Genomic DNA, 16617 nt, shown 5'->3' on the forward strand with positions numbered 1-16617 from the left:
TGAAAATGGGGTTTGGCAGGCAAGCTTCACTAAGAGACGGGGCCAACAAAGAGTTAAGCTAAGAAGAAACAGGAACCGAGTGTATAGGCTCTGCAGCCACTCTGAAGACAGACTGTTGGGTGTTCTGGCCTTAGTGAGTGCCTGGAGCCAACCGGCCTTCAGCTATTATGGGGACCAAGGTTTTTCAAGGATAGAGGCTATGCAAGCTTTGCAGTTTTCAAATTTGGAATTGACCAATAGCCAATACATAAGCTTAAAAAAACACAAACTACTGTCATAATGAGTAAGCCAAATTATTTTTTTAATGGAAAAAAAAAAGGCCAATGCCCCTATTAGAAGGAGGAAATGAGCCAAACTTGGTTAAAGTCTAGCTTCCTTAGCTAGATACACTGCAAACCAAGCAGCAAGTGCCTTCCTGCAGTTCAGCCAGGACTCTGGGAATTGCAAAACAAAGGCTCATTATGAGGTCATAGTCAGTAGCCAGCCAATCAAGGACAGGGATGGTCAACTCCCTACTTGTCTACAACAGCAATTCTCACACTCCTGGAAAACCCTTTATGCTCTTATTACTAAGGGCCTCAAATAGCTTTTGTTGATTCAGATTAGAGCTACTGTATTATAACTTAAACTGAGAAAATGTTAATCTATTATTTCATTTAAAATATAGTACTGAACTCATTACAACTGTGTATTAATAACTATCTTCCAACATATCAAGTTAATGCATATCATCATAGTAAAATCTAGGTTAACTTTTAAAACTTAATTATTAAATCTACAAGGATGAAACCCTGAAAACATTATGCTAAGTGAAATGAGACAGAAACAAAAAGACAAATACTGTATGACTCTACTTATATGAAGTGTTCAGAACAAACAAATTCACAGAGAAAGTAGAAAAAAGGTTACCAAAGGCTGGGGGAGGGAAAGATGGGGAATTACTGTTTATCGATATAGATTTTCTGTTTGGGATGACCAGAAAGTTCTACAAATAGTGGGGGTGGCTACATTGTTAATGGATTTCATGCCACTGGACTATATACTTAAAAATGTAAATTTTGTGTTACCCATATTTGACCACAATGAAAAAACAAAAGCACAAGGCCATGAGAAAATTTCAGACTACCATAAATGAGGAGCACTGTATAAAATAACTAACCAGCATTCTTCAAAACTGTCAGTGTCAGGAAGGACATGAAAAGACCGAGGAGACTATGGAGACATGACAGCTAAACGCAATATGGGTTCCTGGGCTGGATCCTAGACAGGAAAAGTACACCAGGAGGAAAACTGATGAGATCTGAAGTTGTCTGGTTAACAGTATGATACCAAGACTATCAGCTTTGACACGTGTTCTACAGTTATATAAGATTTAACTTAAGGGGAAGCTGGCTGAAGAACATACAAAAACTTTGGATTATTTTTGTTAACTCTTCAAAGTTCAAAATTTAAAAGAAATAAAAATTTAACTGTTTAAAAACTCTCATAAGGTCAAAGTTATGTATTCATAGGAGACGAGCCAACTTTAGTCAAAGTCCCTCTGGTCACAGAGAACCAGCTTTCTCAGAGAGAACGACAGCAGACCAAGGCAGCAAATGCCTTTGTGAGTCCAGTCAGGACTAAAAAGGTTCTGTGAATGGCAAAAATTTTTTTTTTTTTAATTTTTATGAAATTATCAAGAAATCAACTGAACAAAGCCAGGAAGAATTAACTTGGTTTGTCTACAACTGTGGTTCTTACACTTCTTGGTTTCAGAAAGTCTTTGCAGTATTAAAAATAACCCGAATCTCCCAAAAGATTCTGTTTATATGAATCATACCTACCAATGTCTCCATTCATTTAAAAGAACATTAGTAAACCCATTACATGTAAACATTACTTACTTAATTTTAATGAAAAAAAAAAAATGTATTTTCCAAGCCACAACTTCACACAGACCAAAGGAAGTCCACTTGAACTAATTTTTATAATGCAATCAAAACACAATGCCAAACACCCCCCCCAAAAAAACCTAACAAACTGAAAAATAGAAAAAGAAAAAATGAGAAAAATTACAAATAAGAGAAAGGGAAAATGAGAAAAGGAAAAAAGTCAGGGAATAAAGAGAAAAAAATGGGGGAAATAAACAAACCACAGATAAAACAACAATCAAAAAATCTGACAGGGCCAATGCTGTATGTATTAGAAGAAGGAAATGGAAAGACACACATGTACCCCAACGTTCATCGCAGCACAGTTTATAATAGCCAGGTCATGGAAGCAACCTAGATGTCCATCAGCAGACAAATGGATAAGAAAGCTGTGGTACATATACACAATGGAATATTGCTCAGCCATTAAAAAGAATACATTAGAATCAGTTTAATGAGGTGGATGAAACTGGAGCCTATTATACAGAGTGAAGCCAGAAAGAAAACCACCAATACAGTATACTAACGCATATATATGGAATTTAGAAAGATGGTAACGATAACCCTGTATGTGAGACAGCAAAAGAGACACAGATGTATAGAACAGTCTTTTGGACTCTGTGGGAGAGGGAGAGGGTGGGATGACTTGGGAGAATGGCACTGAAACATGTATATCATCATATGTGAAACAAATCGCCAGTCCAGGTTCGATGCAAGATACTGGATGCTCGGGGCTGGTGCACTGGGATGACCCAGAGGGATGGTATGGGGAGGGAGGTGGGAGGGTTCAGGATGGGGAACATGTGTGCACCCGAGGCGGATCCATGTGGATATATGGCAAAACCAATACAATATTGTAAAGTAATCAGCCTCCAATTAAAATAAATAAATTTATTAAAAAAAAAAAAAAAAACAAAAAAAGGAGGAGGAGGAAGTAAGCTCCCTTGGGTCAAAGTCTCTGAGGCCCAGGCAGGCATGATTACAGGGGCTGGGCTGCAAACAAGGGCTCCCTATGAAGTCATCGCAGATAACCAGGCCAAGACTGAGGACAGTCAACCCAGGTTTTGTCTACAACAAAGGTTTTTCTCACTTTTTGGTCTCAAGAACTCTTCACATTCTTAAAACATTTATGGAGGACTGCAGAGATCTTTTGTTTATGTGGGTCATAGCTGTCAACAGTAACCTTATTAAAAACTGAAACTGATTTTTTAAAGTATTTTTATTTGTTTAAAATAACAACAAACCCATTACCTGTTTACACAAATAACCCATTTTTTAAATGCAGAAACTATTTCTAAAACAAAATGAAATTCATAACAAGAGTTGCACTGTTTTATACTCCAAGACATCTCTTTCACGTCAAGCTTAATGAAAGAGATATTTCTTGTATCTGCTTCTGCATTCAGTGTGTTTCCATAGGTTGGGTGAAAGATACAAAAATTTCATTTCACACAGATGTGTAGTTGGAAAATGAAGTTTAATAGCCTTTCAAATATTGAGGATTTTCTTTGATACTAGACCAAAACTCCACAAGTGGCTGTTTTTAAAGGCTAGCTGCAATGTGCAACCTGAGATTTTATCAAATGCATCTTTTGTGTACTTTTACATTAAAATCCATTGGTCACCTTGCACTGTGAGTTGCTCTTTTACTTACCGATAACTGATAACTGAGGAACTAACAAGGTGATCCAACCAGTCCATCCTAAAGGAAATCAGTTCTGAATATTCATTGGAAGGACTGGTGTTGAAGCTGAAACTCCAATACTTTGGCCACCTGATTCGAAGAGTTGACTCACTGGAAAAGACCCTAATGCTGGGAAAGATTGAAGGTGGGAGGAAAAGGGGACAATAGAGGATGAGGTGGTTGGATGGCATCATCGACTCGATGGACATGGGTTTGAGTAAATTCAGGGAGTTGGTGATGGACAGGGAGGCCTGGCGTGCTGCAGTCCATGGGGTCGCAGAGTTGGACACAACGGAGTGACTGAACTGAACTGAATCAAGGAAATATTCCTTCACTGACTATGCAGAATTTCCAAATACTGGGATTTCACACAATATCAGAAAATCATACTCCATTAATCTTACCACCAATCTCATCAAAAAGAGTGTGACAAATTCAAGTTTTCCAAAATTCTAATTTTTGCTTGAAAACTTGGATTTTATCACTGGCAATGATGACAGGCTCGCTCTGTTCAATTTCAAGAAGACGTTCACTAAACACTGAAATATGAATAACTATAGTTTGTCCATCAATTGTTATTTCAAGTAAAAATGATCCGTTCAGCTGGGTCGGCTCCAACACACAAGAGCATTTTCCCCAGACAGCTGGACTATGGTTAAGAGCTGCAATGCTCCAAATCCATGGATACTCTGCGTTTCATCACTTGGCATACCAGAGTCCTTTACTGGAGGACTGAGATTTAATTTAAAAAAAAAAAAAAACAACTAAAAACACGAAACACACAATTTTCAGTGCTTCACCCAGGACGTTTTTAAGTGACAATGAGTTTTTTTTTTTTTTTTTAAACCACAAGTGTGTAGAGGAAAGTCCGTGACTGACCACCAGCAGAGTTTGGTGCCCCTACCCTGATTCATGTTCTGGCGCCAGCAGTTTTCTCTACTGCTCGCTGCTTCGGTACCAACAATGCAACTGGAAACAAAGCTGCTCCAGGAAAAGCCATGAGAGCCAAAAAAGTCATTCAACTCTGCGTATTTACCACAACTTGTGTTTTGTTGTGAGCATTCCCATAAGAGAAAATACTTTTTGAAGTGTAGGTGCTGGTGATACAAGTTGAGCCATGCCTATATATGTGCTCATTTCTAAGGTTAAAGCAAAATTCTATAAACAAGATATTAACTCAGTCTTCATGTCTGCAGCTCAATCTTTAATTCAACAACACAGTAACATGAAGTGGCACTGCCCTGAACTTTACTTTTTATCCAGTGTGCATTCAGGAATGCCAGCTGTTCAAAACTTTTTATCCGTCTCTCAGCTACTGGGTGGGCTTCTCTGGACAAAGCAACAACTCATCCTGTAAGAGGCTTCAGTGACTTTGGCATTTCTAGCTGGAAACACTGGAACAAGTTTTGGATTTTAAAGAGACTGTGGTATGTACGCTTAAAACACGTAGTCCCTTTGTCTTTCATCTCTGACGACTGCTCTTGAGCGATGCTGCAACTTAACTGGCACCTCGCAGTGGCAGTTGTAGTGTTAAGTCGCTCAGTCCTGTCTGACTCTTTGCAACCCCGTGGACTGCAGCCTGCCAGGTCTCCCTGTCCATGGAATCCTCCAGGCAAGAATACTGGAGTGGGTTGCCATTTCCTTCTCCAAGGGATGTTCCTAACCCAGGGATCAAACCCTGGTCTCCTGCATTGCAGGCAGATTCTGTACTGTCTGAGCCACCAGGGAAGGCCAACCAGCACCCTAATACTACGTGAAAACACTAAAAATAAAGTGCACACAATAAGCTACATTATTAGCATCTATAAAGATGAGAAGACACTTTTTATTATGATTTCTTTTCTTTTAAATTTTTTTCATCTCTTGTTTACAGTTTTGCCAAGTTTCTTCAGAGTGATCCCTCCCTTTCACTTGTTGATATGTTTCTAACTGCAGTAAACAGAGCTAGCAGCTGTGTTTGAGAAAGCAAAACTTCCAACCTTCCTTTTTTAAGCCAACAATTCATCCTTAAATATAAGAAAAACACTATGAATTTTCCTCTATTTTAGAATAAAACAGAATTAAGGCTAAGTAAGTTATAAATATAATTTTAAGAATTATTAGTTTCCCCCAAAGTTTTTACAAGTAAGTGCTGGAAGTTGTACTTACTTCTCATGTTTCTTCAAAGGTGCCAGGAAAATGCTGGGATTTTAAAATAACTATTTATTGGTCAATAACGAGGTTTATAGAAATTACAACAGGTATACTGAAGAAAGCTAGTAACAGCACAGTAGAAGTGATAAGAACAAATCAAGTTCATCACCAAAAACTTCCATATTTACACCTTAAAGTACTACCTTAAAAATTCCAAGAAAAACAAAAATAAAGAAGCACACACTGAAAAAAAAAAAAAGGCAGCACATACTCTATTAGCCAAGAGTGATAATGTCAATACACATCCCTTAGCCTCTGGAAAACACTGACTACTGGTGAGAAAATGAGAGTGAAACAAGCAAATATAGCAATAATGTTACAAGGAAAATTATTTGGATTTTGTATAACACCAAACAGGTCTTAGGGACCCCAAGGGTCCCCAGACTACACTTTGAGAACCAACACAGTGTTACCAAAAGTATTAAGTACCTCCTCAGATGTCTCCCAAGACATGCTCTAGAGTTTTGGCATTCCTGATTGCCCAGAACTAGCTTAGACCCTGTCACCAGGAAAACTGGGATGCCAAGTCAGGCTTCACTGAGGAAAGTGGCTCCAGAGACAAAAAAAGAAAATGTTTTCCAAAGCAGGGAGCTCTTAACTTTACACAAATCAGAGGAATAGGAGAAAGAAAGGACTGGGTGGTTCTGGGATTCTATACATGAAGGAGATCTCAGACTATCAAAATTCCCCTTCTGAGCCAGGCCACAAAAGAGGCATACAAACAGGTAAGGCAGTGGGACATGGAGATGAAAACCCAAGAAGGACAGTGACAAGGAAGGAACAGGGTTCAAAGAAACCGAACAGAAAAAAAAGGAAGTGAGACAAGCCAGCAGAGGGTCAAAAGGAAGAGGAAAATGCAGTGAAAGAAATATTCTGAGATGAGCCCTGCAGCAGCGACACTTACCTTTTTTCCCTGCCACAGTGGCAACGCAAAAAAACTGAGCAACTTGCTGCTCTGATAAGGCATTTAGGCTCTAGAAGCACAAGCAAGGAACATCAACAGGAGCCAACTGAGACCAAAACCTCAGCTCAAGATTCAAAGTCCACAAATCCACAGGAACGGCTGAGAAATGGCTGTCACCCTCCCAGGTTCCCAAAGGGGAGGCTTTCTTCTCACTTCAGAAAAGCCAACAAAGGTAACCAGAACCTGCCCTTGCAGCCCCTCAGCGAGCAGAAAAGGAACCTGAAATCACCAGCTGCTAGGTTCTCATGTGCTCTTTAAGAGAAACAGGGAGCTTTCTCCTGCTGCCAAAGGGTAGACACGCCTTGTGAAGAAAGGAACGTGAGCAAAGAAATCCAATCCTGGTGCCAGGTGGGGCCTCCTCTAATACCCAGATCCCAGCAACACAGAAAAGCCGGGTTCCGGGGGCTAGATCTGGCCTTCCAGCCAGTGAAGAGACTGCACACCCACCACCACCACCACCACAACTCACAGCACAGAAGTACGGGCCCGCGGAGGGCGTGTGTTTCTTTTTCCTTTAATCAATAAAGCTGCCCAATATTGGTATCTTGTCAATACATGCACTTTAAAAAAAGTGCTTTCGAAAGTATATAAACCTCTCCAGTCAGTCAGTTCGATCGCTCCAACTCTTTGTGACCCCACGGACTGCAGCACGTCAGGCTTCCTCGTCCATCACCAACTCCCTGAGCTTGCGCAAACTCAGGTCCATCGAGTCGATGGTGCCAGCCAACCATCTCAACCTCTGTTGTCCCCTTCTCCTAGATCTCTCCAGATCAGATCAGTCGCTCAGTCGTGTCCGACTCTTTGCAACCCCATGAATCGCAGCACGCCAGGCCTCCCTGTCCGTCACCATTTCTTTCAGATAGCTGACTGGTAAAATAAAAAAAATTTTTTTAAACTTAGAAATCCTAGGAAAAGCACCTATGGAACGCCAGTCAACACAGAAATAATCCAAAGTATTTCCCTTCTAGCGACCTAGAGTTGCATGGCAGTCAGACCAGGCTTCCCTAATGGCTCAGAGGATAAAGTGTCTGCCTGCAACGCAGGAGACCCGGGTTCGATCCCTGGGTCGGGAAGATCCCCTGGAGAAGGAAATGGCAACCCATTCCAGTATTCTTGCCTGGAGAATCCCATGGACAGAGGAGCTTGGCGGGCTACATACAGTTCACGGGGTCGCAAAGAGTCGGACATGACTGAGCGACTTCACACACACAGACAAAATTCATTAAGTTGGTCAACTGAAACAATGACGACAATTATCATATCCTATCAGGTCCTATTCTAAGTGCTTTATATTCATTAATTCTTTTAATGCTCCCAACAGCTATACCTCTAAGACAGTACTATTATAACTCCTTTTTCTTTACAGAAAAACAAACAAGCCCCATAGGGACAGAGTAAGCCCAAGGTCACAGCGGGGCCTATCCCAAGATTCCAGCTCAGGAACTCTAGTGGTAGCGCCCAATCTGACCACAGCGACACCATTTATTGGAAATTCAAAGGCGCTGGGATCCCCTTCCAACTCTGCCATAAAGTCAACTCAATCAGAGTGCTACGCTAGACCAAACGGGCCCTAGGGGCCCCGCTTCCTGTGACTGGAGAACCAGTACCTCAAACTTTTGTGGGCAAAGCAAAGCAGCAAGCCACAGACACTGCCAATGCTACGTGCAGAGACAACCAAATCGTGGCCATCTGTGGAGAGGAGGGGGGACGTGAGGTGGTGAGGGACAGCCAGCAGACCCTCAGGTCTAAAGGTGAGGAAAAAGGGGGTGCCCTGCATATTGGATCATCAGCACCCACAACAAAACCCTTCAGTCATATGGTGCTCAGGAGAGACAATGAGACCACTGCAGCAGCGGCAAGGACAGAAGCTAGAGCACTGCTCGCAGGCAGCTTCATCCATTAACCACCAGGCCGTGGACCTGCGAGCTCTCTTAGTGGGAGACTGAGGAAACAATCCTGCTATGTCAGCAGCACTGGCAGTCCGGGCGCAGGGGCCTCAGAATCCTGCTGTGTCTCCTCCCTGAGACGGATTCCCTACTGTGTTCGGGAAATGCCAGCACGCGGTGACTGAAGTCTCCCACGCTTCCTACAGGTACCTCCAGCAAGGACAACCAAACTGTTCCCCGTGGCTGAAGTACCTGTTGAACTGCCAAAGACCAAAACCTATTCTCTCTCCTTTCTTCTTCTCCAGTGGGCTTGGACAGACAGTTCCTATGCACCAATCCAAAAGGTCTGGGGACTGGTTGGATTTAGCAGCCAGGTCACAACAGCCAGGAGGCAGGAGTCCAGATTCCCTTCCAGATCCACAGACTGGGAGCCAAGCACAGACCTCCTGGCCAGGTGGAGGGCCTTCTGCCAAGCTGTGAACTGCAAAGAAAAGAAGCTGTACCTTCGAGATGCTGGTGAAAGGTGTGTAAGACAAAGCAGCATGAGGTGTGGAGAAAGTCCACTCACTGGAGAGGCCCAGCTCAGAGGCCAGGGGAAGGAAGGGGGTGTTTACAAACATCATCCAAACTCATGCCTCAGTGAGCAGAGCCCAGAGGAGGCAGATCTTTGAATCGCCAACTTCCCAAACAGCACAGAGGAAAATAGGCCGAGGTGGTTCAAAACCAGCTTGACTGGTTCTACAGAGAAGTCGCTGGTCTGCTCCGCCTTCCGTATGTTAAAAAGAAAAACGTGGCTTGCAGCCGGTTGTTGAACCCATCCCTCCCTTCCCCCACCCCACACTGTCCCCAGGACCCACCGAGCCAAGCCTTCCCCCACCCCACACTGTCCCCAGGACCCACCGAGCCAAGGGTCCACCTCACCGTCCCTCCTACCTACTTGTGACTCTTATGACTCTGTAAGCCTAAAGTCAGTAGTTTGCTGCACAAGATGAAATATACTGATACATGTTTTTGCCCTTTTCTGGGCTTCCCAGGTTGCGCTAGAGGCAAAAACTTGCCTGCCAATGCAGGAGATTCAGGTTCAATCCCTGGATTGGGAAGATCCCCTAGAGGGCATGACAATCCACTCCAGTATTCTTAACTGGGAAGTCCCATGGACAGAGGCGCCCAGCGGGCTACAGTCCACAGGGTCGCAAAGAGTAGGACACGACTAAAGCAACTTAGGGAGCATTCACCCTTTTCTAATGAAAAAGAATCAATGGAAGTAAGGGGGAATGAGTGAAGCACTCCCCACAGGGACCAAGGAAGCTTCAAACCCTCTAGACGTTCAGATGAAGGGATCTAGCCTATTTACATGGCCCAACGCGGAGGCAGGTCTAGTGAAGAGGAGGACCTAGGATTCCTCCTCCTCCAACTGATAACTGGAAATCGAGGGGCCAGATTTTCTCCTGGTGTTTTTTTCAGAACCAGAGGTACCATCTTAAAGTCTGAAAAAAAAGCAAGGAAATTCCATAGCCCACACTGAGAGGGCTGTGATGGGGGAGTGACGAGAACTTTCAGAGTTAACATGGGGACAGACGGCCTCCTCCCAGGCCACAAGTGGGAAATGGGTGGCTTCCTCCCCCACGGGGTTTGTAAAGGCTTACTCTTCCCATTGCTGAGACTGAAGGGGAACCTGCATAGATAACGCTTCAGTGACTCATGCCTGTTTGATGAAGGCTGGGAGAAAGCCCGGAGAATCCAAGCTTCAAGTGCAAAATGTACAAATGCTGGAATCTACCATGGAGAAAAGGAAACCCAGCCACCTATCTGGGTGAACATTTTGCTGAACTTCCGCTGAAGGAGGAAGGGCCAGGTTTAAACTCCACCCACCCTTTCCACATTCCTCTCAATTTTGGCTTTGACAGGAAAGTGGCAAATAACGGCAGCATCACCATGACCAAGAGAGAACCAAAGGCTTTCCATAACTCCTCTCAAAGAAGAGGCCTAGTGGTCAGTCTACAGCTTAACCAAGCCAAGGGAGCTGGGGCTGGACCTGGTTGGCTGCAGGAGAGCCTCATCAGGCAGCCTCAGAGGATGAAGGATGACTGCCCTCCTCGCCCTCTCCATCTGCTGAGGTTGCCTCATCCCAATCCATTAACGGGCTTCAAAGTGCTGCTGGGGGGAGTCCACTTAGCAGAGACACTATCATGGGGCCAAGGGTGGCGCCCAGCCCCCACCTCGCTTGTCGATAATGGGCCACAAAGTCTGAGGCTTAGCTGCACTTTAGGCATAAAATATTCATTCACGTCAACATAATACATATGTAGGAAAGTCATGGAAGCTCCTGGGAGAAGAGAAATGCTGCCAGGTGGCTAAGTGCTCAGTGGGAAAGACTTCATGAAGGCATGGCTTAGTCCTGGTCAAGTGCCCACTGAGAATGAGGTTGTTCTGTCCAAAGAGGAAGCAGTATAGTCTGAAAGTTTTTGACTCCCAAGACCTCTAACCATGCAAACCTCTCAAAAAACAAATTCTCAGTCTCTCCCTACCTCACAGGCACCAACTCTATTTAAGACATTTATGCTGGGGCGGGGGGAAATCAGGCCCAATCTTTGGTCACCATGTAATCTGAAGCAGGCCAAATCTCAATGACTGCCTTGTATCCATCTTCTTAGCTGTTTCCCAAAGTCCACAGACTAGAGAGAAATTATTACAATTTACTAGGGAGTTACCTTGACCAGGTTCAAAGGCTGTAGTATGGCAGCTCTACGAACTCCAGGGTCTACTGGTGTCCTTGCTCTAACCATGCCTCTTTCTCCATTTCAGGGGTAAAGCAGAAAGTAAAGACTATACGGTCTGAAATTCACCCACACCTCTAGCCAGAAGGCAGTACCACCTAGGGCCCCTGCCAGAGTCAAAGGGCAGAGGTGAGAGCCCGCACCCAGAGCACAGGTCTTGCCGCACAGCTTGCAGGACAGGGAGTTAAACGAGAGCGGACCGAGCTCTCGCCGAGACGACACTAAAACCGGATTATTCAGTGAGACGTTCAGCCAGAATCAACCCTGGGAGCCATGAGCTAGCTACATGTGTTTGGAGTGGCTCAGTGGTTCTTTACAGGATCCTGAAAGTTAGATTTGCTCTCTCACCCAGACTTCCAAACTCCTCTTCCCAGAATCATCTGAGAGAATAAACAATGCCACTTACTCCCTGGAAGGACGACAGAAGCCCCTACCCTCGCCCACCGCAGAGGGGCAGGCGCAGAGGCAGAGATGGCAGTGAAAGCCTCCTTCTTTCTCGCAGGAGCTCTCCCTTGTGGTTCCCAAGGCCCAGAGGTGGGGGAGGCCTGGTGCCACGCAGGCCTCCACCAGGCATTACAGAAAGCTCTCGCCAGCGGCAGGTGGACACTGCACGCTGGACCCCTCTGCACTGGCCTGTTTCTGCTGCTGCTGGCTGGAAGACAAACAGTCATCCTGCTGATTGCTTTCACTGCTGCCAAGCCTCCAGGCCAACAGAGCCATTTGGAAAAGTGAACAGAAAGCTCAGCTCACAGATTAAGGATGCCCCAAACTACCAGTCCCAGGTTACAACCCTCCTTCTGCAAACAGAAGAGTCTATGACTGTGAAAAAGCATATCTGCAATCAGGTGCCACAAAAATCACAATAACGGCAGGGCTTCACTTTATCTCCTCCTTTCTCTGTTAGAAGCAGAGTCGACAGCAAACAGGCAATGTCTCTGCAACACCAGGTTTATTTTTATGCTCCAACATTTTCTCTCTCTGGGTCTACGTGTATTTAATTCAGATGTGATCAAAGAGCTCCTAGAAACAGGTTCTCATCAGCCACATGTTTTAAAGAAAGGGGGAGAGAAAGAGCGAGAAGAGACTGGAGTTTGAAGACAACCAGTAGAGTCTGTTTACCTGTTTTTCAGTGAAACCAATTTAAATAATTTAAATCTAAGTAAGGTAACAGAGGACCTTTGGGGGAAAGAAACCAACCCAACCACATCCCTTGCTTTTTATCTCACAACATTAAGGCTTCTACCACAACCACTTTAGTTAAACTCACAACACGACCAAGAAGAGCTTTCTGGTCTCACCTGGTAGCATGATCTAGTCCAAAAGAGGCCAGTGCTTCAAGCCTGTCTGGCCTTATGACCCCAAGAGCTGTTACACATTTTTTTCTTGTTTTAAAAAATACCACATCTGCTTGTAAGGTTTTTCAAAATCTATGCTTTTTCTAGGATAAGACTTAATATCAAGTCCGTAGTGGGACTACCCTGAGAATAACAGCAGAAGCGATGAAGTGGCTCAGGGGAACCTAAATCCACAGAGTGGAAACAGGATGAGTAATTCACGATTTGGAACAAGATGACAACGTATGCAGCCAGTTCTCTGGACAAAGTTATCAAGAAGCAGCTTACATTCCCAAATGGTTCACAGAGTTCGGCTATCATAAAATCGGTGGCAGGCGAGCAGCAGGTTCCTACAACATGCTCAGGTGACTGTGAGGCTTGAAGGGAAGAGAGGAAATCAACGCACACATCACAGGAAAAAGACCGTGGCCGCATACGTGTACACTGAGTAAACAACACAAAGAAAGCACACTGAGGCACTCAGTTACTCTGCTCTGCTGAACACAACGCCCCCCACAGCCTTGCTCAGAGTAGGCACTCCACTGCCACGCCCCAGATGCCTGCGGGTGCCAGTCAGTCACTTGGCTTCCTCCTACCAGCTCAGAATCAACAGTCTGGGAAAGTCCTCTGGTTAAGCAGGGTTTACCTGCTAAATAAAGGTTGTGAGAGGAAAAGGAATGGAACAGGTAACCTCGAGAGGGCCTTGAGAAAGTGGTTCCCAGGAAGGAGAGAAACAGCTGGCATTTGAGGGCAAGACTGAGATGGAGACCATGCTCCTGTTTCTAAACACCTCAGTCCCATGCCAAACCCAGTGATACAGTGGAACTCAACCATCTCTCCCTCTCAACCTGTTTCACCCCTAGAAGCAGTCAGTCAGTCCACAGGTTATGAAAGGGTCAACCACTGCAGAAAAAACTTATCCAGAACTCCTCTTAAGGTCCTGCCTGTCCAGATGACAGAGACTGAGGGGCTAACAAAAGAGAAAAACATTGGAGAAATGAAAAGAGGGAAGATGTCTTTTAAGATGTTAATGTTAATATGCAAGAGGCATTAATATGCAAGAGAATGTAACAATGGTTCTATTGCGCTAGCCAGAAAGAAGGGAACAAGAGGAAAACATAATGAATGCAACAAGAGAAAAGGATGCAAAAAAGCACCGCAAGCCCCAGGGGTGAAGAGCTCTTTTTTCAAGTTAATTATTTTTTTTTGTCTAGTAAAGTTCTCCACCAGGAAAGGTGTGACAGGCAGAGGACTCTCCAGAGCAGGCAGCAAGGGACACCAGAGATGGTGAAAGAAAGGGGAGGGGTGTAAAGTGGACGCCTCTCGGCTGGGAGGTGAGATGACACAGAAAAGGCTAAGGCTTGGGTGACAAATGATAGCAGTGATTGCCAGGATGAGGGGAGAGGGAGCAGCTCAAGAAACTAGCATGCAAAACTCCTGGCCCCGGGAGTCACAAAGGCTAGCCAATCACAAGCGGATGGACAGGGGCATACGTGGGGAAATAAATATGATGTGAAGAAGGCTGGAGAAGAATATGGAGATGAAAGGCAATCCTGATTAAGAGGAATGGTACTAAGTAAGATGGGCTGAGGGCAGAGAAACGGGAAGGCAACAAGCAAAGGGGAAGATACTAAGTGACAGATTCCTGAGTGAAGAAACAGGAAAGCATCACGGCCTGGCTTGTGTTGTGGTTTCAGAAGACAGAACGGGAAAGACCAGGATGAAGCGAGGCCTGGGAAAGGACCGCGCAACAGGTGGTGTCAATGGAGTAGGGCTGAAAGAGACAGTCTTTCCCTCCGCAGGAAGAGCCCAGGGAGAAGGCTTGTACAGCACTCGCAGTGAGAAACAAGAGGCCAAACCAAAACTTAAAAAAACAAGCCCCAGGGGAAGAGAACGTGAGGGATCTCAGGACTCTGAAGGGAGTGAAGACTGGAACCCCAAAGACAACCTGTGGGAAAACTATGCGCATGACAGCTGTACGGGGAAACACGGAAGCGACAAATGCCAGCGCGAGGCACCAGGGAGCTCCTGGAGAAGAGAAGGGAAAGTGATGAGCAAAGAGTAGGCGAGCGATCTGGAAAGGTGATGAGGGTGGAGCTGGTGGGTTGCAAGAGGGCGAGCACAATGTGGAGCAGGAGGAGGCAGGGTAAAAAGCCGGGGAACTGACAGGGGACAGGGATCGAGGTCACAGTACGGGGCAAGGACCCTGAGGGTGATAACTGGGACCGGGAGAACCGGTGCGGGCGGAGAGGAAGCGAGGCTGGAGGGATGGAGGAAGAGGTGGACAACGATCTGGGGCGAATTGCAGGGTGCTGGTCGAGGAGAAGGAAGGTGGCTGCTTTCAGCGTGGGTGGAGGAAGACCAAAAAGGCCCCTGAGAGAAAAAGGGAAGAGAAGAGGAAGCTGGGGAGGTAACACGGAAGAGCGCAGGAGGGCGGTGAAGGGAGAAGGGCCGGGGGGAGGGGGGTGGTCGGCAGAAAGACAAGTGTGCAGCTTGGAGTCCGGACAAGGTGGGTCCCCGGACAGGACGCGGAAGGGAGGTGTACGGGGCCAGGAGCCAGATGACAGGGCAGCCGAGGCTTACGGGGTGGCAGCCGGGGCACGAGGAGAGCTGAGGAGGGAGGAGGCTCTGCAAGGTGCAGGGGCCCAGCCAAAGAATGTGGGGAGCCCTCAGGGCTCCTTACCTGCTCGGTGTCCCTCTCGTTCAGCGTGGGTAGGGGGGTCCGAGCGCTGGACATGGCGCCGGTATCTCAAGGGAGGGAAACCGAGAAGCTTGGAGGAAGGGAGGGAAGGGAAGGCGCAGAGCCCGGCCGGGCGGGGCTTCTCACAGCAGGAGCACCCGCCGCATGGGCCCCGGCCGGGGGTGCGGGGAGGCCGGGCTGCCGTTCACGCCAGCCCGGGGATGCGCCGCTCGGGCTAGGCCGCGCCGGCTCCGAGCAGCTCTGGACCGCACCCCCCCGACCCCCGGCTGGGCCGTGCCGCCTTTCGGCCGGGCCGCGCCGCTCCGCCTACTCTCTGCCGCTGCAGCCGGCCGCCTGCCTCGCTCCTCCCCTGCCCTCAGCGGCACTGCTCCGCGCCCGGCACACAGGCAGCCGCCGCCGGACCTGCTGCTCCCAACATGGCCGCCACCACCGCCGGTCCTCGGCTCTTTCCGCCGTCAGCAGCCGGAAACATCCGAAGCGGCTAGAAACGGGAGGGAGGCGCGCCTTCTCCTCTCAGCCACCGACTACTGGTGAATTCCGGAAACACCCGAAGAAGGTAATCCTGGGGACGCGCGCGGCTCCGCGATTCCGAAGACCAAGCTTCGGCTCTGTTTACGGAAATCTACGAAGAGACTCCGGGTACTCCAGCCACGCCTACAGGCCTTTCCCCGCCCACTTCAAGCTGGTTTTCGGCAGGTTCCGGAAACACCCGAAGCCTCTCCGCGCGCTGGGAGCGGGCCACGCCCCCATCCCGCCCCGCCGCGGACCGCGGTCGTCGGCCATTTCCGGCAACACCCGAGATCGGGCGAGCCTCGGGTCATTCCCTCGGATGGTACCCAAAGTCTGACTCTTCGTTTCTTTCCGTCAGTTTTCGGGTATTTGCAAATCTTGAACAGGGAGCGTAGATCACGTGTGCGTGTTACTATTTGATTAAGTAGAAAATAAAACTGTTAAGCCCTGCTTTGACATCCTTTGGTTCTAAAGCAACTTCCTATCTGTGTGTCCGTTCCTCTGTTAGCTCATTAAATACATCTCGTTTATCATCCAGCCTATCAACATGTGAGTCACCTGTCAGATGCAGCGTTAGTCTATTACCTGTCTACCTACCGTTCATCACCTGTTGTCGTCCATCTTGGCTTCTATTTGTCTATCCGTGTACCCCACATCT

At 46.7% G+C, this 16617-nt stretch overlaps 1 protein-coding gene across 1 annotated transcript in view; it reads right to left on the reverse strand.

Annotated features, from left to right (window-relative positions):
• MARK2 (microtubule affinity regulating kinase 2) overlaps positions 1 to 16299 on the reverse strand; it is a 56107-nt gene extending 39808 nt beyond the window's left edge. The window contains 1 exon segment of the mRNA XM_005894139.3: positions 15432 to 16299. Within this exon segment, the coding sequence (XP_005894201.2) occupies positions 15432 to 15485 (54 nt within the window). The 5' untranslated portion in view covers positions 15486 to 16299.
• Between the last annotated feature and the right edge of the window lie 318 nt (positions 16300 to 16617).

The sequence above is a fragment of the Bos mutus genome, chromosome 22 (assembly GCF_027580195.1).
Source record: "Bos mutus isolate GX-2022 chromosome 22, NWIPB_WYAK_1.1, whole genome shotgun sequence".
In the NCBI taxonomy this organism is placed as follows: domain Eukaryota; kingdom Metazoa; phylum Chordata; class Mammalia; order Artiodactyla; family Bovidae; genus Bos; species Bos mutus.